Source organism: Prionailurus bengalensis, chromosome F2 (genome assembly GCF_016509475.1).
Source record: "Prionailurus bengalensis isolate Pbe53 chromosome F2, Fcat_Pben_1.1_paternal_pri, whole genome shotgun sequence".
Taxonomy (NCBI): Eukaryota; Metazoa; Chordata; class Mammalia; order Carnivora; family Felidae; genus Prionailurus; species Prionailurus bengalensis.
In genome coordinates, this window is record NC_057353.1 from 78,883,831 (window position 1) to 78,906,106 (window position 22,276).

Consider the following 22,276-nt stretch of genomic DNA (forward strand, 5'->3'; position numbering starts at 1 on the left):
AACTGAGAGTTTAAAACATCATCTTGGGAACTGATGTGAAAATATGAGACCACGGTATTTATTTTGGCAAGTAAATACCTAAAAAACAAACAAACGAATATTATCACCCACCCCACACACTCTTTCACGGGATAAGACATTTAAACTGTGAAAGTTAGCCAGACCCCAGTCTGGGAACACAGGAGCCCCCTTTAAACTATTTTTTAAGTATTTATTTATTTTGACAGAGATCGGGGACAGGGAGGGACAAAGGGCAGGGGAGAGAGACAGAGAGAGGGAGAGAGGGAATCCTAAAGAGGTTCCATGCTTAGCACGGAGCCCAACGTGGGGCTCGATCCCATGACCATGAGATACTGACCTGAGCCAAAACCAAGAGTTGGATGCTTAACCGACTGAGCCACCCAGGCACCCCAAAGGATCACCCTCTAAATGTGATGCCCTGGGTTTGATGGACCAGTGAAAAGCTCGCCCTGGACCGTCAGTGGGAAAGCCCTGGGCCTGTGACCACCAGGCTGCCTTCTGGCTCTGACTGGCAGTGACTCCCTACAGACATACCTGGACCTTGTTGCAATGTCCCTTGTGGTGGGAATCGTTCCCCTCTGCATTTCAAAGTGCCCTGGACAAGTTTAAATTCTACCTTTTGGGTGAACGGTGCCCTCCCCACACCTCGCCGGCCCCAGGCAAATCCCACCTGGTGACTATGGCACAGTGTGTCCTGTGCCTCCCCCTGACATGGTGCCCACCCTGTCACCAGATGACAACTCCTTGGGGACAGGCCTACCCCAGGGCTGGTGCATAACAGGTGTTGGAACAAAGGTCTGTTGGAGGTTCCCCAGAATCTGCTGATACTTGTGTGATCTAGAAATTTCCACCCCACCTTCCTACTACCCGAGGGTTTCTACTTGACCAGCTCAGAGTCCTGAGGCAGCTCTGGCCCCCGTCCCTCCCTCCCACGCTGGGACTTCATCCACACATTGGGGAAACGGATACCAATGACCTCTCAGGGCCACATCACCGGGAGAAAAGCCCCAGTCATGTGCATGGCCCGTGACAGCGTCCTGTCCTGCCTCACTGAACATGCCGTGCTCTTCCTGGGCGGTGCCCACAGCATGCAAGGGTCACAGAGGTGGGCGTAACATGCACAGGTACCCTGGAGATCCTGAACCCGACCTTCACCCCTCCTGTGGGAGGCTGGGGAACGCCCGAGCCCTGCGTGGTGACCGTGGTGAGGGGTGTTCCCTCCCTACTGTGGCTTCCGGATTTCACATCTCAGGAAGTGTTACAGCCAAAATACAGATGTCACCACTCCAGAAGAGGTGTGGGAAGGAAAGGATAGAACCGTTGGTGGCCACGCGCTGAAAAATTTCCAGGAGGCCGCAGAGAAGAAAAGAAAAACAGACATACCGAATTGAAAGCAAGTGGCGACCTCAGAAGCAAAGAAAATAACGCATGCCCTGGGGGAGGGGCTGGGCGCAGAGCTTCTCTGTGTAGGCCAGGACCCCCGTGTTTCATTGGAGTCTCCGGGGCGATGATGCCCTGGGCAGGGTCTCACCAGGGGCCCACGTCAAAGGCTATGCGAGGTGGTCAGGGTGCCAGGTTGCTAACACCAGCCCCGGTCAGGACACCGCACCCTGCGTCCTGGGCAAGCAGTTTCCACTGAAACTAAGCCTGACGTGGTGATGGCAGGTGGGGGCGTCCCTGCGCTGTGGTCCTGGGGCTCTCCCAGGTGACAGGAAATGGCCAACCGAGCTGCCCCAGAATGAGCTCCCAGGCTCTGTGTAATCCTCGCCTGCCTGCTGTACGTTTGCTGTCGGGCCAGGCCTCTCCCTTTCGGATGCACCTGCCTTAGTGGGGTTTTCTTGAAAGCAGAGCCTGACCCAAGGACACAAGGGTAGTTTGAGACACAGGCAGGGAGGCAGGGACAGCCGCCAGAACGGATTGTTGAGAAGATCACTGATGGGGACAGTAGCTGGGGGCTGCTAGGGTCCTGTTGTCCCGGGGACGGTCTGAGAATCACACCATGATCGTTGAATGATCCCTTCAGAGTGAGGGAGGCAGGGGCCTTCCTCCTGGGGTTCCCACCCCTCGTGACAGAGGGTCGCCCTGAGCAGGAACCGGCCACCCTGCATCTCTGGGCAGAAAGGCCTCCGGGGCACTGGGAGAGCCATGAACCCAAAGAGTGGGGAGCACCGTGATGACTCCTGAGGTGGGACCCTGGCCCGGCCACGAGGACCGCACAGGTCAGGGACACACAAAGCGGCGTGGGCACGAAAACCACCTGTTTCCTAAAGCCCAAAGAGAGGCAACGAGAACTTTCCTGGTTGGGGCGACCGGAAGCCCCATCTGGTCCCTCTCTCCTCCCAGCTGCTCACAAGGCCCCTCGAGAACCCCTGGGGCCCGCGGAGGAGTGTGGCCTTCAAACACCACTGTGGCATTTCTTTAGCCCATAACTCCAGCTTTCTGCAGTTCTCAGTCCAGGCACCATGAGCGTCATCTATCAAACATCCCCTCCTCCCCCTCCCCCGCCCCAGAGCCCATTCAGATGACACAGTGGTCCTGGATGTGGCTCTCCGGAGCAGTGGTCCTGGCAAGGCTGATGGAAGTTCTCTAAGAAACCAAAGAGTCCTGGCTTCTTCTTCTTTTTCTTTTTTAAGTGTGTTTATTTTGAGAGTGTGCACACGCACACAAGGAGAGGGGCAGAGAGAGAGAATCCCAAGCAGGATCCACACTGTCAGTGCAGAGCGCTATGCGAAGCTCAAACCCAAGAAAACGGACATCATGACCTGAGCCGAAATCAAGAGTCACATGCTCAACCGACTGAGCCACCCGGGCGCCCCCTAAGAGTGCTGCCTTCTAAGCCCACCCCCCCCAACACACACACTTCCATCATCTTCCATATTAATGTACTCTAAAATGGAAACCATGCAAATCCTCAACTGTGCTAATGCTTTCACGTGTTTCCAGAAATGCATCAGACCCCGAGCCTGGAAAAGGCTCAGTACAGACAATGCATCCCACTCGTTACCTGTAGGCATGGCCTCTCCCAAGCCACACTGGGGAGCTGAATGTCCTAGAGATCCCCGGAAGAGGAAAGCTCAGGCCCTTCTCGCCATCCCCCTCGAGTGTCCTAGAACCCCAACGATCAGAGCAGCCTTTGGTCTTAACCAAGGTCATTCTCCCGTGGAAGAGAAAACCCTCCTTCTAGTTCCGTTCTCAGGCATGGATGAAAGGCGTAAAATACAGGAGCAAAATGAAATGTGCAGAGAGAAAATGTGCAGGGCTTCAGATAATCGCATTCAACCGAGGCTCTGGGGCCTGCCACAGGTCCTCTCCATGCCTCAGTCTCCCTCTAAACGAGAGCATCATTTTTCAAACTGTAGGTCGCAGCCCATTGGTGAGTCATGACATCTAGTTAGTGGACTGTGAGGACCATTAAAAAAAATAAAATAAAATAGAAGAGTAAATGTTACGGGGCGTTGTGTGTGGTCAGGATAAATGTCAAATCACCCAATGTTTCCTGTTCTGTATTTACATACCCACTCTCTGAGTCACAAAGAAACTGTACTTCTTGCTGTGGATCATGGTCAAAAACGTTTTAAGTCGCTGGATGAGAGGATGTCTAAGGTTGCTGACATTGTCCCCTCCAGCCCTTGTGTCTTACTTACATGGCTGTCAGGATGAACTGAGCAGGCGAACATGAAAATGGCTCAGGTAGGGGGTGTCTGTGTGCAGGGACAGGCACTGCACCCGGCTGCCCTTGGACCCCGCTCCCCAACCACCCCCCAGACTCAGCACCAACCAACTGGACAAGGGCAGCTGTGGACCTTATTTTAAAATCACTGCAGTATACTTCTTCATGCATGGAACCTTCCAACTCCTCGGGTTCCCAAATCGGAAGCATGTGGCACAGAGGTGATAAAAAGGAAGTGCTTGACAAGCATATGTTAGTCTGAGAGTGGTGACTGCCTGGGTGATCGAATGGATGAATGGATGGATCAATTAACCAATCAGTTAAGACATGAACTTGTGCTGGATGAGTAATTCTCAGACCACGGTGAATCAGCTGGCCCCTGGAAGGGCAGGATGATGCCCCGAGTTTTGCCGGAACCAGCCTTCCCCCTGGCTGTGTCCCCTCCTCACTGTGACCCTGCACGGATGGGCACATGGAAAAGGCTTCCGCCAAAATGGACAAAACAGAGCTGCCCCGATGGGGGGTATGACGGTGCATCGCCCCGGAGCTGGCTCACGCACCCTCACCCACCCTCTTGTGCATCGGCAGGTGGCCTGGCCCCAGTCCCCCTGCCGCCCCCCAGGACGCAATGATTCATCTCAGGCCTTAAAGGGTTTGGTTCACAGGCAGGCGGACACTGGAGATAAGAACGGAATCGTCATGCAGGGCCGAAGAGGAAACTCAGATTTATTGAGCACCTGTCAGGTACACACACACACACACACACACACACACACACACAATGCGCTTTATTTCCGAGGCAGAACCCTGGAGGCACAGATGTCCCACCCCCGGCCAGCCCACCATCCGGAAATCACGGCAGTGGCCACCGGACCCCCTTACTTTACAATTCAAGTGAGTGGAACCAACACTGAGGATCTGGGAGGAGTCCCGTCCACGGCTTCACATCGGCTTTCCGGTCTTCGGCCCCCACACAGGATCCCAAGGAGCCTTTGCCAAGTCAAGTGCCGTGATTTTGCGTCCTCGAGCCTGAAGCACTGAGGTGGCCGTGTCTGCTCCCTAAGGACCGAGCCTGTGCTCTCCAAGTGCACTTCCCCGCGGGAGGGGAGAACGTCCTTCGTGTCTGCACGCTCTTTCTCCTCCTGCTTCACGTGTCTCTCCTGGGCATGGCGGAGAATGGAAGCCCACTGCCGTAACTTTCCTAGCTTCCTTGTGAGGAAAGAGGTAAATCTGGCAAATGTCTGGTCAGGGTGTCATAGCACCAAGAGTCTCCTCAAGATGGGCAGGTCCACTCCAGACGGGGGCTGTCGGAAGAACCCAGAAACAACCCGCTGCCCCACAATCAAGTTCTCCCAGCTTCGGAGGAGAGGGGAAAACTCGTGGAGCATTATTACATGAAATAATAATAACAATAATAATAATAATAAACAATAATAATATTAATAATAATCTGACCGACCGGCAGCATCTCTTGGTTTTAATAATGTTGAGGTCTTTCAAGAAAATAAGACAAAACAAATGATAAAAGCAAGACAAAAAAAAAGAAAAAGAAAAAAGAAAACATGTGACTATAATGTTTCAAGACCTCTGGCTTCTTATCAGGCTTTGAGTTCAAGTTTCAGAAATTCAGTGCCACCTCCTGGCATTCCGGAATCTTCTAGGGGCCCTTCACATTCCCTGGCCGGGCAGCGAGGCTGGCGAAGTAGGCACACTGGGAGGGGTCACACTGGCCAGGGGGCCCCGGTGGGCCTGGGGGGCCAGGGTGTCCCGCTGGTCCCGTCTCCCCTTGAGGGCCGGGGGCCCCGGGGAGCCCATCTTTAGCATAGCCAGGTTCCCCGGGCTGACCTGGTCCAAGGAGAGAAAGAAACAGAAGGTGTTCAGGACCCTTCTGGGGCTCATGAGCCCTGCTCCCACTGCTTCCATTCAGTGTGAACCGAGGACAAGAAACATGCCCAGAGAAAACGCCCCATGGGCTGAGAAGTCGCCTGGGGTAGAGTAATCCATGTGGACACCACAAAGCAGGGCCACCTGAATATGCAGGACAGGGGGTGGCTTTGTTTGGACTGGGGCAGCAATCAGGGTGCTGCTGGAGAGGAAGAGAAGGGTGGATGGGGGGCAGGGACATGAGGCGGATGAGAAACACGGCTTTCTATGCTCTTGCGTGGTTCTAGGAGATGAATCCCAATTGTCATCCCTCCTAGTTAACCATCATCCCCAATTCCCAGTATCTATTACCCAGTATCCAACTTGTCCCAGATATCCTGCAGTTTCTGGGCTTTATCTGTAGGTTAAATGTGAGCTGCATATTTGGACTATATTAACCTATTCTATAAGTCATGGTCCAAGAAAACATAAATAGGATGCAGCTAACTGACAGCCCAAAACTTAGGCTCAGAAATATTACCTATGGCACAAGTTCTATTCTTCTGTGCGTGAAGCATTATAATTTCACAAATAATCAGCCTATCTCCCTTTTTGCTTTGGCCACTGGGAAGCTCACTGCTGAGTGTTATAGCTAATCCTATTACCTCCTAAGTCATCATGTTAGAAAACCTGAGTCTTCCTATAAAAGAGACAAAAAGTAGATTTTCCCCTTAAATAGATCTTTAGACATTTCATGATCTCCAAAATTCATGAATGCCTTGGGAGTAGGTATTTAGTCTATAGCCCTGCCTAGACCAAGTCTGAGACCAGAATGTCATTAATGCCTTCAGCCAGGACCACTTCAGTATAGTCATTATCTCAACCTCACGCTGATACAATTCTTTCCCCTTTCTAAACGGTCTCTGCTCTGCCTTTTGATCTTTATTTGGAGTTGCCTTATTTAAAAACTATTCTTAATATTATAAAGCTATTGGAAAGTAGGCAAGCTGTCAACAATTAAGGCTGATGATGTATTTTCAGTTGTCTTCTCTAATGAGAGTGGCAACACATGTCCAGTGCAGGAAATTCAGAAAATCGAGAAGACCTAAATACTAAATACTAAAATTAAAATTACCTGTGGGCCTCATATTCAGAAATGACCTCGGGTGAGCATGTAAACTAGACGTGAATAAAAACGGGAACTTGGGCGAGGTGGATTTCGGCAAGAATTCAGTCTCATTTCTGCCACCTCCTACTGATAACCTCTCATCTCGGGCCACGGTGCTGCCGGGCGGCAGAGATCTCCCCACGCGGCCACTGAGCGGGACGGCCGAGCTGTCCAGGTTGTAAAACTGCAAGCCCCGTGTCCCAGGAAGGCAGACCCCCCCGGCAAGCCGGGCCTGCTGCCCACCCTGCCGGTTGGCCCCAAAATGCATTCTGAGAATTGGCAATGGGGTGGCAACACGTGCCAGCGAGTTTAGAAAATGCCGCCGTGAGCAAAATTAACATCATGTGTTCATAGTGAGGCAGCAGGAGGAGTTCACGCGCACTGGGAAGGATTAAGGGGGCACGCGGTTCCCGGTGCTGCCCGGGCTTTTGTAACCCCAACTCCGTTTTCTTCAGGGTCGTTTCATATGATAAGCCTCAAAAACTCATGGGATATACTACAGTTTTTTCAGCAAGAAGCTGGGCCTTTAGAAAGAACTCATAAAAACAAATCACGTTCCTGTCCCCTCTCTGTTGAACCCGGCCTCTCTCTGCAGATGTCCCTGGGGAGCCGGGGCGTCTCCCTCCATGCCCTCCACCCCGGACTCCGGGCGCCCTCCCTACCTGGGATGCCCGGCGGCCCCATCTCCCCTCGGAGGCCAACTCCAGGTGCACCCGGGTCTCCTTTGGCTCCTCGCTCACCTGTGGGAGGAACACGCGCCTTAGGTGGTGGAGACCCGTGACGAGGGCACAGGCAGGGAGCCGCACCGTGCAGCGGGTGTGGGGCCAGCCCACGGCCGCTGCAGCCTTCTGCCCCAACCCCCCTCGCTCTCACGTGCTCCACACTTGGGACTCCAAACTCCCCACACTCATTCACATACACTCACCTTTCGAATGCACCCTCAGCCTCACATAAACATGTGTTCACGCACATAACTGCCCAATTACGTACACACGTAGGTGCATTTGCGCATATTGTAGCAAATATATACGTACATTCGTATACACATAAGGAGTCACTCAAACACCAGCACCCGGATGTACACAGCCACACGCCCTACATATACATGGGTCCATGCGGCCACACGCCCTCTCTGTATATACACACAGGTCCATGCGGCCACACGCCCTCTCTGTATATACACACAGGTCCATGCGGCCACACGCCCTCTCTGTATATACACGCCCATTGGGGCCCCTGCGTGCATCCCTCTCCTATGTAGGCACACGTCCACCTACATCCACTTGAGCATGCCTGCCCTACCTTGTGTTGTAACAGCGTTTCACCTGAACCTGTAGGAACTGGGTGATAACAGTAAACAAACCCAATACTCTGGACCCTACAGGCATTTGCTAACACAGATCTACCCTCACGAAGCTTGAAATCCAGTAAAAGATGAAACAGGGCACAGAGAACATTCTAAAGGAAGCAGAATGTGTTAAGGACCATCATAGCAATTTACAAGCACAACAGAAGTTCAGAAGAGGGAGGGTCCCTTCCCCCTGGGAGGAAACTCAAGATTATATTTGAGTTAATACTGTACAGATTTGATTACACGCTCTCAACTTTTTTTTTTCATCATTCATTTTTTTTTTGCTGTGTTGTTTCCAGAAATGTCTTTATGCAACATATTTTCTTTTGCAAACTAAAAATATTTTGCTAGTTCATGGAGACTTTATTCCGTTCTTATTTATTGTTGTAATTTACCACATTTGGTCTGTCTTCTGTCAGAGTCTGATGTTTTCTATGCTATATGCTTTCTTGTTGACTTTATCTCATGTATTTTGTTTTATGTACCCAAAGAGATAGGACTTGAACACAAATTTAACAAAAAGACTTTTCAGTAGGAGAAACATCACAGGGAATGAACGAATGAATGAATGAACGAACGAATGGAGAATTAGTAAGGAACTGGCAGGTGGAAAGAGGAGGATGTTAGGGGCATCCATGTTGCTATACCCCAGTGGCAACAGAAATCCTGTGTTTTTTGCACCCCCCCGCCCACCCCTCCCCCACCTCGTGCTCACCCCTCCCCAGAGAGCAGTGAATCATCAGGTTGATGGGCTGGCTTTGGTTCTCCCTCTTGCTTTCCCACCTGCCTGCCTGCAAAGAGAGTGCGTTCCGGCTGGCCTGCCCCCATGCACTAAGGGGGACAGGTGCCACCCCCTGGAGGAGAGACCTGCTATTGTCCAGAGGGCCCATGCCCAGATGAGATTTCTGTCTGAGAGCAGGAGAGGTAGCAGCCTTTTAAGCCCCAGCTCCAAGCCACTTTGTTCAATTCTAAAGCTGGCGTCCAATGCCCCATATGCCTGGAGACTGCAGTTCTCACCTCAGTTAGCTCTACCCTGAGAGGGGGCAAGAGGGCATTTTGCAATACCCCCTGCAGCTAGAGCAGGGGAGAAGGAGACAACAAGGAAGTTGGGAGGGAGCCGGTTCGATCTTCCTGGCGGGAGCATAATCTTCCAAAAATGTCAAGTATGAAAACATTACATGATGCCCAAACCCAGGGTGTTACCGAGCTGCAGGGGGAGGAGAGGGGATAGATTAAGCACATTTGGCCGGAGTGCAGTTCCTGCCCAGCCCTCCTCCACGTGAAGCACGGCTCCTCAGGGTCCCCACTCACCTTTGGGACCTATTGGTCCAGACGGCCCTTCCAGACCCCCCTGTCCGGGCCGCCCTGGCTCGCCCATGGGGCCTGCCCTTCCTGGAAGTCCATCTTTTCCAGGGGGCCCCGGGGGCCCAGGTCTGCCTTGAGATGACTTCATCTGTGCCGGCGGCCTCTGGGCCAGGAGGTAGGCAAGTTTGGCTGCAGAGGAGGGAGAACAGAGATGTTCAGGACAGAGGGTGATGGACAGAACATGAGCTGGCAATTCACCATGAAGTTCAGAACCAAGGAGACCAGCACAGAAGGCCAACAACATAAGCCAGCGCACAGCAGTGCAGCCGACGCGGGCTCTGGGCCTCGGCCAAGCTACCTGACCTCTCTGAGCCTGCTCGTCCTTGTCAGGAAAATGGAAGCAATGAAGTAACACCTACCCCACCAGCTGGGTGTGAGGATGGGGACAAGATGTAAGGCATTAAGACTGTGCTCTGGGGACGCTGGTGTCTCCGAATGGGGCGGGACTGACAGTGGTGACAGTCCCCACAGCAGGTGGAGTTGTAATAATTGCCAGCTGGGGAAATGGAGGCTGGCAGTGGGACTTAAGTGGCTCACACAAAGCCACTTAAGCGATTTAGTGACTTATCCGAGTAAATTTCTCATCGATAAACTGAAGGGCTGGACGTGATGTTGTCTAGGATCCTTACATGTTTAAAATGTTAAGATTACAGAATTGGTTAAAAAAAAAACAAACAAAAACCCAGAGGGGAGCACCTGGGTAGCTCAGTTGGTTAAGTGTCCAACTTCTGCTCAGGTCATGATCTCGTGCTCTGTGAGTTTGAGCCCCATGTCAGGTTCTGTGCTTAGAGCTCAGAGCCTGGAGCCTGCTTCGGATTCTGTGTCTTCCTCTCTCTCTGCCCCTCCCCTGCTCATGCTCTGTCTCTCAAAAATGAATAATGTTAGAAACAAAGCAAAAACAAAAACAGAGGTCTAACGGCTTTCCACCGCAGTGGGGACACAGTGCCCATCTGGTGGCCACTGAGAGAGTCAAACATGGTCAGGCCTGAGCCCTTCTTCTTGCAGGTGGGTGACAGAACCCAGAGAGGCTGGGGGGGGGTCACCCGAGCCCCCGGCATTTGGGTGGTAAAACCAGGGCAGAATCGGGGTCTTCTGAGAGCCCTGGGACCGTCTTCCCACAGCCCACTGTCCTCCCACAGCACACGAGGTGGCAGGTGGGGTACGGTCTGGTCTGAGACCCGAGCAAACGGGCTTAACTTCTCTGAGCCTTGATCTCCTCATCCTTAAAGTGGACTTGATGCTTCCTCTTCTTTTTTTTTATAAAATTTTTTTTTCAACATTTATTTATTTTGGGGACAGAGAGAGACAGAGCATGAACGGGGGAGGGGCAGAGAGAGAGGGAGACACAGAATCGGAAACAGGCTCCAGGCTCCGAGCCGTCAGCCCAGAGCCCGACGCGGGGCTCGAACTGCCGGACCGTGAGATCGTGACCTGGCTGAAGTCGGACGCTCAACCGACTGCGCCACCCAGGCGCCCCTTGATGCTTCCTCTTCAAAAGGCTGTTTGGAAGAAAGGACTCTGCCCAGGAGATGCTCCATCTGAACTTTTCCCAAATAGGGTCTTGTCTCTGTTCTTGGGCTGGAAACTCCCCAAGGGCAGAGAGGCCAGTTCTGCCACTGGTAAATCTAACACCCAGAAAGCAGAGCTCAGAGATGCCCACATGGGAGACCTCAGGATGTGACCCACCCAGCGGCATCCACCATCCCAGCCTTGGGTTGCCTTCCTTTCTGGAACCCACGGCCCCACCCAAACCCCCATCCCCTGCCATCTGCCCCAGGTAATCGTGTTTGGCTCCCCTGCGTGTGGAGAGGGACCATGCTCGCCTGGACACTCTGTGGCCTGGGATGGGCAGCATCTCGTCCAACGCCCTGTCCCCACACCCAACTCAGAGTCTGACATATGCCGGGCGCAAGTAACTCTCTGACACACAAGCATGTGAATGAATATGCCTTCCTGTTTCATCCATCTGGGTCTGGGAAGAGTTATAGATGTCTGACCTTCCCTATCATAGGTTGTCAACAACTTTCCTCTCCTAACAGCTTCCAGGACAGAGGGAAGTCAGTGGGAGAAGGTGGTGCTTAAGAGAAGGGATTTTGCAGCAAAGGCTGCCTGTACAGCTCAGACGTTTACCAGATGTTCTGCTTCCGGTAAGTTACTCAGCATCTCCGCTCCTAATGATCAAACATGCTTCCTGACCTTTGGGAGACTTCTGTGAGTTACCCTGTGAGTGCTTAGGACACCACCTGACCTACGGCAGGCCCCACAGGCTGGCAATACTACTACTAGCTTCCGACCTTGCTCCCTTCTGGAGCACCTGCTGTGTGCCGGGCTCATGCAAGACTGGGATTTCACAATAAGGAATCTAGTGCCTTGAAAGCACTGTGTGTCCCTGCTCCCCTCGGGACCGAACGCACAGGATGTATGGCCGATGGTGGTACAGATGGTTCTGTGGATGGTGAGCTTCCCTCACGAGAGGCGTTAAAGCGAGGTAAAGACAGGCTCCGAGAGGGGTCTGTGGGTCTAGGGCCTGCACGGTGTTCCTCTGGTTTCTGCATGGTTTCTACGTGTGAGCTGCTCTCCTAGAGCCTTTTCCAAACCGGGTTGCAGAGGTCCTGAAGGGTGAAGGAGGGACTGTTTCCCAGACCCTCAAGAGGCCTTTACGTGGCCAGCCGTGGTCAGCTACTCACTTTCCAGCTGTTTCTCAAGCTCTTCTTGAATGAGCCGCCGCAGGGTGTCCATGGAGGGAGACTCCCCCTGGAAGGGACGGGAGGCGGGTTACTTACCTTCCCCGTGAACTCCTGCCACCCAGACCCCTGGTGGCTCCGGAATCCAGGAGGCACAGACAACGCATAGCACGCTTTCCTGGTCCAACCCTTATCACTCCCAGAACTGGCTCCCTTTCCCTTGGCCACGCAGGCGGCCTCCTCCCATCTTATACAGTCACCCAAGGCCTCTGCTGGCACTCTCTCTCTCTGTCCTTCCCGCTCCTTATCTGGAATGTCTTCTGCAGAAGCCATCTCCCCAGCAGCAGACCTGAGAGGTTCTGGCCCCAAATCTCTCCCTGCCAAAGTCCTGTCTACTTCTAGACCAGCCCACAGGCTGCCTCCTGCATGGATTCATATTCGGTTTCCCTCACCAGCTGCTTGGCCACTCTTGGGTCTGGTTTTCCTTGCTCTGTTCACCTTGGCCCTACCCACGTGCCTGACAATCCTGATTTTGGGTTCAAAGAAGCTGAGTCTATGGGCCAGGGGAGCAGAGCACACCCTGGGCTCACAGGGTGACATGTGATTCTTAGAGGAATCTGTAAGAGCAGTCCTCACACCATGCCCGCTGGATCAGGGCAGTGTCCACCCTCAGGGCGAGGGTCTCCCTGCACTCGTATCTGCAGCCCCAGCACCTGGCATGGAGGTGCCCAGTAGGACCATGACTTGGATTCCACTTCATTATTCTCGGTGTTCTTTCCTGGTCAATCTTATATGCCGGTCCCAGGACCTCCATTGCTACGCAGGGCAGCAGGACCAGGAGTACTCAGCAAGGGCTTTGGAAGCTTCCCCCTGCCGCCCCCCGTGCCCTGTAGTCCCCCTCCTGGACTTGACTGAGAGCCCAGCTTCTGGCTGCCCCAGACCACCGGGCAGTGACAGAACCATAGAGGGTCAGAGCTGGCAGGGACACTGGAGGTCACCTGAGCCTGTGCTCTGAGGACGGGAGGGCCCCCAGGGGACCACAGGGCTGCAGAGGGGGGAAGGTGAGGTCACCTCGGCCAGGAACCCACCTCCCCCACAACCACTTACACCAGGGTAGCTCTGCTTTTTTTTCTCTGTAGCCCACGTGTGCTCATGGTACAGGTTTGTGTAAAACGAGAGTTCTGCCACTAGAATAAAACGTGTTTCAAGAAAAAACACTGCTCTGAATAAGCCTGTCCTTTCATGTTTGGGAAAAGGAAGACCCAGAGGGGAAGCCAGTGCCCCAGATAGGGAGAAAAGAGGAATGACAGACCCAGGCATCGGCCGGATCGGCAAGCCCTCCGCATCCCGTGGGGGATGCTCATACAGCTAAGAGCTGGTGTGCTTTTTAGTCGACTTTTACACTGGGTCCCGGGGAAGACTGGTGCCGGAGCCTGAAGCAGTCAGGCCTGAGGACTCACTGCATGGAGCAGAGGGTGGAGGAGGAGAGGGACTATACTCTCCAGCACTGCCTGCACTGTGCACACCATCTCACCTAGTCATCACAACAAACCAGTCGGGAGACCGTCTCCTTCCCACCTTGGGCAGGGACGGGCAGGCCCAGATGGGGGGGATCCAGAACCTGGTCCCTCTGATGGTCACACACCTCACCAGCATCTCCCAAGTGTAAGGCAACATCAGCATCCTTACCCTCAGTCCCGGAAATCCTGGCTGTCCCGGAGGCCCCGGGGGCCCGGCCAGTCCATTCTCCCCAGGTGGTCCTTGGGGGCCCATCAGGCCTGTGTGGCCTTTGTGACCAGGGATTCCAGGGTCCCCAGGCTGGCCCTTCCCACCAGGGGGTCCTTTGTCACCTTTGTTCCCGGGGTCTCCCTAGAGGGAAGAAGCACGTCAGTGAGCAGAGGACTGGCAGGGATACCCAGCACAGACAGGTGTGTGCAGCCGTAGGGGGCCCCCTCATCCCCCGTCCTGGGGTGCTGGATGGGAGACCTCAGTCCTCGCACGCCTGTGTCTCAGGTAAGGACACGGTAAGGACAAGGGCTCCAGAGACAAAGCCACCTGTCTCAGTCACACAGGTAGTCTGCAGAGGACAAGAGGAGAGATCTGATTTCCAATCACAGTGCGTGTGGTTCCATCTGCCTGTTGAGCCTGACTCCCGGGGGTGTGGGCCACTTCCACTGGTCTGCTGTCAGCCGCACAGACACAGCTACTCTTTAGACGGAGGAGTCCTACTTGCAGGTGACTTCCTGCTATTCTCAGTTTTGCTGGGCCCACATGGGATGACACTGACCGGGACGCTTTGCTCCCCATCCCTGACCCAGACTTCGAAGCCCTGGATCGGTGATTTGGGAGCCATGGCAACCACGGGACCATCCAGTCCTCTGCCCATGTGCAAGTGTGGGTCTGACCAGCAAGTCTCGCGTGTTGGTGTGTCTGAAAATAGGTGGGCACTTCGACGAGCTCAGGGTTTACCAGGACTCCACTGCTGCAGGAAGCAACACAGGGAAAGAGGGGGAGCAAGATGGTAGCTGGAAATGGGACGTGGCTATGGACATGGCCCAGAGCCAAGGAAAAGAAGACTACGGGTACAAAACTACCTCCAACACGGATGCTCCAATGAGAAACAAAAGAGCCAAATGATGGACAAGGTCTGATATGTTCCAGGGGGTTAACAAAAGGCAGATGCGTATTTATCACACACACACCCACAGGGCTGGAACATGAAAGAAAATGTCCGGTGATGGACCCTGGGAAAGGGGACGGGGGCCATAAAGGACACTGCTTTTCACTGCAGCCACGTTTTTGCAATTTGCAATGGTTAACTATATGTCCCTAAAGCTTTTTCAATAGTAACGAAAAGAACGGTGAATTTCAAATTAATTCAGCCAAATCCCAGGGGCAGGCCTGACTTAAGGGCATGATGCATTTCATGGGGACGTTGTCAGGTTGGCGATCAGGGGTCAGTGAGAGTCCCAGGGCTTCGTGCACCTGAATGCCAAGGCCGTATCCCAGCTGCGGTACAGCATTTCCTATTCATTAAGTGTCTCAATATCACTTTGCAGGGGGAGGACTCGTCCCAGATTTCAAACGTTCCCAGGAGGGCAAAGGATTGGCAATGTTCCACTAAACCACTTAACAGGGAGAAGGCAATTCTCCATTTATTGATTAGGTATCAGAGAAGAGATTTGCAGTCTGAACTCCCTGGCTGCCAGCCAAATCTCAGGCCACCCCTGGCAGCCTTAGGTCCCGGGGACACTTGTATGACACTGGCGTGGGGGACTGTCAATGCCTCCTCAGCCACAGCCGCGTTCCCTGGTCCCATCCTTAGGAACCAACAGCCATAGCACAGAGGAATCCAGTCGCTCGGAAGGAAGGAGGGAGAGAGATCCAGCGGGGGTTCAATCTCTGACATTCTCAGCTGCTATCGTTCTGTCTCCTCCAGCCTACAGGAGAAACCCAACTCCTCACCTATCCAAACTGCAAAGAAAGCAGTGATAAATTCTCTGCAGGACCATGGAAAACAAGCCGGGGGTGTGGTGTGGGGTGTGGGCTGCAACATCCACATCGTGCAACAGTGTGACAGTGTGACTGCTGACCAAATGGAGGGCTGTGGGCAAATGAGATGTTTGATTCCTCTAAAGAGGACAGAAGTTGTCACGAGTACGAAAACACCTCCTTCCCACACTGGCATTTCTGGTGAAAAAACAAACAAACCCAAACAACAACAACAACAACAACAACAAAAACCCACAACCAAACCCAGAAAAACTTTCCCTGTGGTTTTTTGGAGGAAAGAAATGGAAAGAGAGGCTTTGTGAGGGTAGCACCAAGGCGACTCATTATGGGAAAATCTGTTCCCTTGTCACCTCCAGTGACAAATCTGGCTCCTGGAAAATTGGCACTTTGGGAGCCGAGCACGTCATGCACACAGGCTCTCGTCCGGGGTGAGAGGGAAATCTGTCAAAGTCTCAGAACACTTGCGTTTGAATTTGTAATTGTGATGATTTTACTCCTTAAAATAACATCCAAAAAAGAAAAAAAAAGGGAAGGAAAAATAACAACATTCACTACAACAATCTCTTTGTGGGCCAGGGATTTTCCAGGGGGCAGCGGGCCGGCAAGCTCTCCAGGCTTGGCTGTTGTTGGCTGACCACCTTGGACAAGGTCCCCGCGCCCCCTTGCAAAGGTCACATTCAGGAACTACCTCCCTCACTTACCCTTTCTCCTTTGGGTCCTGGCTCTCCGGGCTTCCCGGGGGTGCCCTGCAATGAGTCCAAAGGACGAGGGTCACTTAATTAGGGCCACCCACTGGCAACCCTGTGCCGAGCACAAGGGGTACCAGGGAAGCCAGCGGCCCCCCCCTCCAAGAGCCCCTCTCTGTCCAGACTTTGTAGGCATAACTTCCTTCCCTCCTCCGCTCCTGCCGAGACCCACGAGGCACCGACAGCACCAGCCCCTGCCCGGCGCCTTTAGGATTCCTCCTCTGCCCTTTTCTGGGACAGACCCTCTCACCAAACACGCCCAGGAGGCCCTGCAGGACGTGGGCTTCCGTAAGTGCTCACTGCCCCTGTGGCCGGGCCGCCCTGCCTCCCGCTGATCCAAAGAACTTCTGTGACTGCCCACCGCAGGGAGCATGTGGTCCCGCTGCCTCCTGGCCCCTGCAGCCCATCTTCCTGCTGCCTGCAGCACACCCCCTCTGCCATGCACACAAGGTCTGTGCCCCCTCCCCCCCCATTTATATGCTGAAGCCATAATCCCCAGTGTGAGGATTAGCAGGTGGGGCCTCCTCGAGCTATTTAGGTTTAGATAAGGTCGTGAGGGTGGCCCCATGATGGAAATGGGGAAATGGGCACAGGGAACAGGTAGCCAGCTGGTGTAATTAGGGAAGGGTGGAACAGAATCTGCCAACAACCCTGATCCTGGACTTCCTGGCCACCAGAACCATGAGAAATGTCTTTCTCAGCCACGCAGTCCAGGGTAACGGTGTGGTGGCCAAGCTGACTAATCACTGTCCCTTTTTCTAGGATAAATCCCACGTGGCCTTCAGGCCTCCCCTCCAAGAAGCCCTCCCTGACCGCCCAGCACTTAGGTAGGGACCCCACACCCCTCCGGGAGGGCAGTCACTTTGGGGCCGGTGGTGGGGTACACAGCCTTGTGGTCCTCACTGCTAGGACACTCCCTCCTTGCTTCTGCGACCCTCTGTGGCTGGGATCTCTCTCTACCCCACTTTGCCCCCAGCCCCTCTGCCGCCTCCCTTGCAAAGCTCTCCGGCCAGTGTCCGCCCGCATGCATGGGTTCCCTTGTCACCAGCTGATGCTTCACTGCCACTGTCCCCACATGAGGTGACAGGGGGCGTTCCCCTGGGACCACAAGCACTTGGAAGGCAGGTCCTGTGCTCATCCACCTCCAGACTCCACCGTGTCCCTCCAAACCCTGCTGTGCACTCCGTTCAAGAATACAAACTCCAGGGCTTGAAGCAGGGGGCAGTCGGCCTGGGGCTCATGCCCTGTCTCCTGCTGCAGAGACAGAAGGGGTCTGCAGAGAAGGAAGGAAGTAGAACAAATACTCCGCAGCTCCTCTGAGATGGGGTCACACCTGTCACATCAGCCCTGGCACGCGGGTGCACCTGTAGCCCTCGACTTGTGCAGAGAGAAGAGGGAGTCACAGCCCTGTTCTCACGGGGCTCGCGGCTCGGCTGACGGCCAGATGGGGGCACAGCTTACACACAGGGCAGACCCATTTATTTCTCTAATAGAAACACGAAAAGATGCTTCGGGAACCCCGAGAGAAGTGCATGACTGTGTGTTGGGTGGCTTGGCGCCTTGAAGGACACATAAAACCTAACAGGCAGAGGTACAGGGACAGGCCCTGTAGGTGGAGGGAGGAGTGAAGACCAAGCCTTGGAGACAGGACTGGGGCCGTGGCGTGCATGGGGCACAGGAGGCAGGAGCTCACACTGGAGAGAGCGTGGGGTCGGCTCAGGGCAGAACTCAGGGCCTGCTCAGAGGCCAGACACATTCCCATAGGCAACAGGGAGCCAGAGAGAGTGGCGGAGCAGCTCTGAAGTGCGAGCTGGGGCCGTTTCCCCTGTGCTCGATCTAGGCAGCAGGAAGAAACAGGGATCGGAGAGCAAGCACTATGCCCATGAGTGGACAGCACGGCTCGGGCGGAGGCAGAGGCTGCGACACACTAAGCCGTTCCATCTGGCTTTAAGGAAGCTGCCTGCCTCTCTCCCTGAGCTAGGAGAGTAACCCTCAGGCTCAGAGTGCACATGGCTGTCCCCCACACAGGGCGTGTGCGGGCTGGGAAATGGACACGCCAGCAGCTGCAGAAAAAACCTTTCTCTGTGTTCCTTCCGTCTTCGGTTCCTCATCACGTATTTTTGCCGCCTGCTCTTCGCCGGGCTCCTGGGCCAACAGAGCAGGGTGCTAGGACACAGCACAGTGGGGTGTCACTGTGTCCCAGTGGCCGAGGAAAAGTCCACACAGGCAACGTTTTGGCACAGACCTCAGGCTCATCAAGACCAGGCATGCAAAGGAGTGGGAGAGTGAGGAGGGGCGTGGTAAGGGCTTCTGGAAAAGGGCCCCGGTGTGCATGAGAGCCCTTGGCAAAGAACTTGGCAGGTTTGAGGGGCTGAAGGGCAGAGCTCCTGGGCATCAGACTCAGAGGGGAGCTGGTGGAGCCAGGCCACCTAGCTTCCAGCAAGGGCAGGGAGGGCAGAGCGGAGGCCAGCCTGGGAGGCGACATGGTCCTGTGTGTGCTCTGCAAAGGGGCTGCGGGCGGGAGGGGGCTGTGGGGGTGGGGAGGGCAAAGGCTGGACACGGAGGTGGGGGGGCGGTGGGTGGTCACTGCGATCGTCCAGGCAGGAGATGGTGGCAGCCTGGACTGGAGTCCTCGCATAAGCCATGGGGAGAACCGGACAGAGCAGTGGCATTTCGAACTTGCAACCGATAGGATTTACTGACACTGGACACAGAGACATGTAAGCGAAAGAGGCACCCCGGACCGGCTGCCGAATGGGTGGGTCCCCGTGCACAACGAGATAGGATCTACACAGCGACAGCGGGGCGCTGAAGTGCGCGCGGGACCCAGCCGGGCGCCACGAGCCTGTGTGTGTCACTGCCCACGGAGCCAGCGCAGCCGCTCCAGCGTCCCCCACAGGGAAGTGCGGCCAAAGGGAGGCGGCGCACTCAATACTTGCCTCCTTGCCTGGGATGCCCTTCTCTCCTGGCTCCCCCTACAAGACAGAACAAGGTATCAGCTGGCTCTGCAGCGTCAGCACATTGTCTGCAAAGCAGACATTTTCACCCAAGTCATGTTCCAGCGAAGGCAGCAATCAATGGTCCAGCCGACCAAGGACACCTCTGATAGGGTTCTCTAGTCAGCGAGGGCGGGAGGAGGCACAAACCGCCCCAGAGTGGCAAGGGGAGCACCGGTTCTGGGCTCCCCGTCAACGGGATGGCTGGGACTCCACCAGGAGGGCGTCCGGGATATGGGTTTTACAGAGTGTCCAGCTGTGGTAGGGGATCCTCCTGAGAAGTGGGCTCAGAGTGTAAAATAAGCCACCAGACACACACTGGGCTCTAGAGCGAGCAGTCTGGGTTCCAATCCTGGCTGCTCCACGTAACTGGCTTTGTGAGCTTGGACAATCTCCTTATAATTTTCTCGAGTTCTCTGTGCCTCAGTTTCTCCATCTGCACAATGGGAGCAGAGGCTGTACCTTGCCAAAATGTACTCTGCTATCATCATGACTTGAAAGAACCAGGGTTGCAAGTCTAGAAGAATGGGTGCCTGGCAGCGACATGGCTCCCAGGGGGTCAGGAAGGGGATCGGGGAGGCAGCTTGGACCATTAACAGTTGGGCAACAGAGTGAATGGCCTCAAGTAAAAATCAGTGGATGGAGCCATGGAAGGGCTTGGGCTACATGGTAGAAATGGGCAAAAGAGGAGTGGCCACGGGAGTGGCTGGGCTAGCTGGGCGGTAGGGGCATCCTTGGGGGCCAGGATTAAATTGGAGGGAGCGGACAGGAACATGGGTAAGCTTCCTACTCTTGCAGGGGACATACCACCCTCATGCCATGGCTGGCAGCCCACGGTGTGGACCGTGGCATGTGGGACGCACCAGGAGCCCGGCTGGAAACGTTTGGATGCCTCAGCATTCTTCTGCCCAGAGACCTGGCAAAGATCACCGGACGGCATCCCTGTATCACACCTGCTAGTCAGGAGGCCAGGACTCAAGGTCCAGCTGGAGCACGGACTGACCACGCGGCCTCAAAAAAAAATACCTACATGTTCTGACCCTGCAGCCCAAATTCAACCACCTTTAACATGGTTTCTAACGGTCCTCGAAGTTTTAGGATCGTTATTAGCACCACCACCCCAGCCCAACCACCATTAAAGCAGTCTATACCTACGCAGCGGATGCCCTGGGCTGGGCACCGCTGCTGGGCTCTGTGCACCCATCACCTCACCTAATGCTCGCAGGTGTATGCTCTTACATCCCCACTGGAATAATGAGGACACTAAGGCACAGAGGAGGCTATGAGAGCAGCCCAAGGTCCGGTGGTGGAGCTGAGACTCCCACGCAGGTGACACGTGAGTGCCTGTTTCAGCCAATGCACACTGCCACCTCGGCACCATGACGTGACCGTGACACGACCTGAGCGGGAGGACCTGAAGACACAGTGGGTGGAAACTCTACCAGAGCTGGGCACCTGGCCCCCCAGGGAGTTCTCTGCTTACCTGAGGCCCCCGGGGACCCAGAAAGCCGGGGAGTCCCGGGCTGCCGTGGTCTCCTTTGTTCCCCTTCTGGCCCTGCAGAGGGAGGACAGATATCAACGCTGCAAGGTCAAGTGCAGACCCGAGGAGACTCAGAAGCCTCGTAACCCCGCTGTGTTCTGAGGGGTCAACAAAGAGAAGAATGGCCCTTTCCGGTACGGGAAGGCAGCTGGTCGGGAGGCTACCCTGTGTCCTGACAGCATTGTTGGGGCTGGGGCAAGACAAGAAACATCTCCTCCCAATCAAAGCAACAGAAGTAAATGGGAGAAAAATTTAACAAAAACACTCTGCTGTGTGTGTGTGTGTGTGTGTGTGTGTGTGTGTGTGTCTGTGTGTGTCTGTGTGTCTGTGTGTGTCTGTGTGTGTGTGGCCCCTCCAAGCCGCCCTTAGTACACTTATTCCCAATAGCACAGCAAGGCTCCTGGTTTGGTAGGATCGCCTCTGGGGAGCAGTTTTGGGGACTCTTTCAGTTCCAGCCCTTCCGGGTGGCCACATGTGTGAGTCAGCGCTTCTGGGGCCAGCTCTGTGCCAGGCACGAAGCCAGACTCATGGCCCGGTCCCATCTCATCTCACCAGCAGTGACAAGCCTCACGCCATGGCTTCTGAGAAACATCAGTCATTCCATTCGCTAAGGAGTTTAAGTTCTTCTAGTGCACCTGTCCCAGGTCTAACAGAAAGATGAGTCTCCACTGGGGTGACCAGATGCCCGGTTTGCCTGAGCATGATGAGGTTCCCAGGATGCAGGATTCTCTGGGCTAAAACCAGGGAGGCTCCTGGCAAACCAGGACGGACGGGTCACTCTCATTTCCACAATGACGACAGTTAGCCAGCCCACTGGTCTGCCCACTGTCCAGCACAACTGTTGCTGGACTCACCAAGCCCGGGGTGGGTGGGGTGGTGGTTACAAGAAGGCTAGGCTGGGAGGAGACTTGTGGAAAGGATTTGACTCATCTGACCCCTGAGTCCATCAGAGAACCATTTTCTCCAGCATGTCTCCCCATCTACCAGACCTAATCCCAAATCCGGTGACCTGGATGCTCCTTCCACTACCCACGGATCCCACCCATTGTTTCTTCCTGCCCTCCCCAGTCTCCACCTCCTTACTACTAGGAATACCCCCTTCAGACAATCTGTCTCATACCTATCCCCACATTACACACTTACCCTGTCCTTACTCGGGTAACGGCTGGTAGGCCTGACCCTGTCCCTCCATCCTCTAAAAATATGCAGCGTCTAGAGTGCAACCTTATTACACGCTTCTTTAGTCTTAATAGGCATGTACCTTTGTATGACTGGTACAGAGAACCAAGTGCATAATCGCATGCATTTTAGACTTTGAAAGGGGTCCTTCTTGGAGCCTCTCACTTCCAGCCTATTTCT

General features: G+C 54.5%; 1 protein-coding gene across 1 annotated transcript in view; it reads right to left on the reverse strand.

Moving 5' to 3' along the window:
• Positions 1 to 4,391: 4,391 nt before the first annotated feature.
• Positions 4,392 to 22,276, reverse strand: part of COL22A1 (collagen type XXII alpha 1 chain) — a 261,028-nt gene continuing 243,143 nt past the window's right edge. Inside the window, 8 exon segments of the mRNA XM_043601842.1 lie at positions 4,392 to 5,536; positions 7,385 to 7,462; positions 9,385 to 9,567; positions 12,126 to 12,192; positions 13,812 to 13,991; positions 16,337 to 16,381; positions 19,321 to 19,356; positions 20,861 to 20,932. Coding sequence (XP_043457777.1) covers positions 5,349 to 5,536; positions 7,385 to 7,462; positions 9,385 to 9,567; positions 12,126 to 12,192; positions 13,812 to 13,991; positions 16,337 to 16,381; positions 19,321 to 19,356; positions 20,861 to 20,932 — 849 coding nt within the window. The 3' untranslated portion in view covers positions 4,392 to 5,348.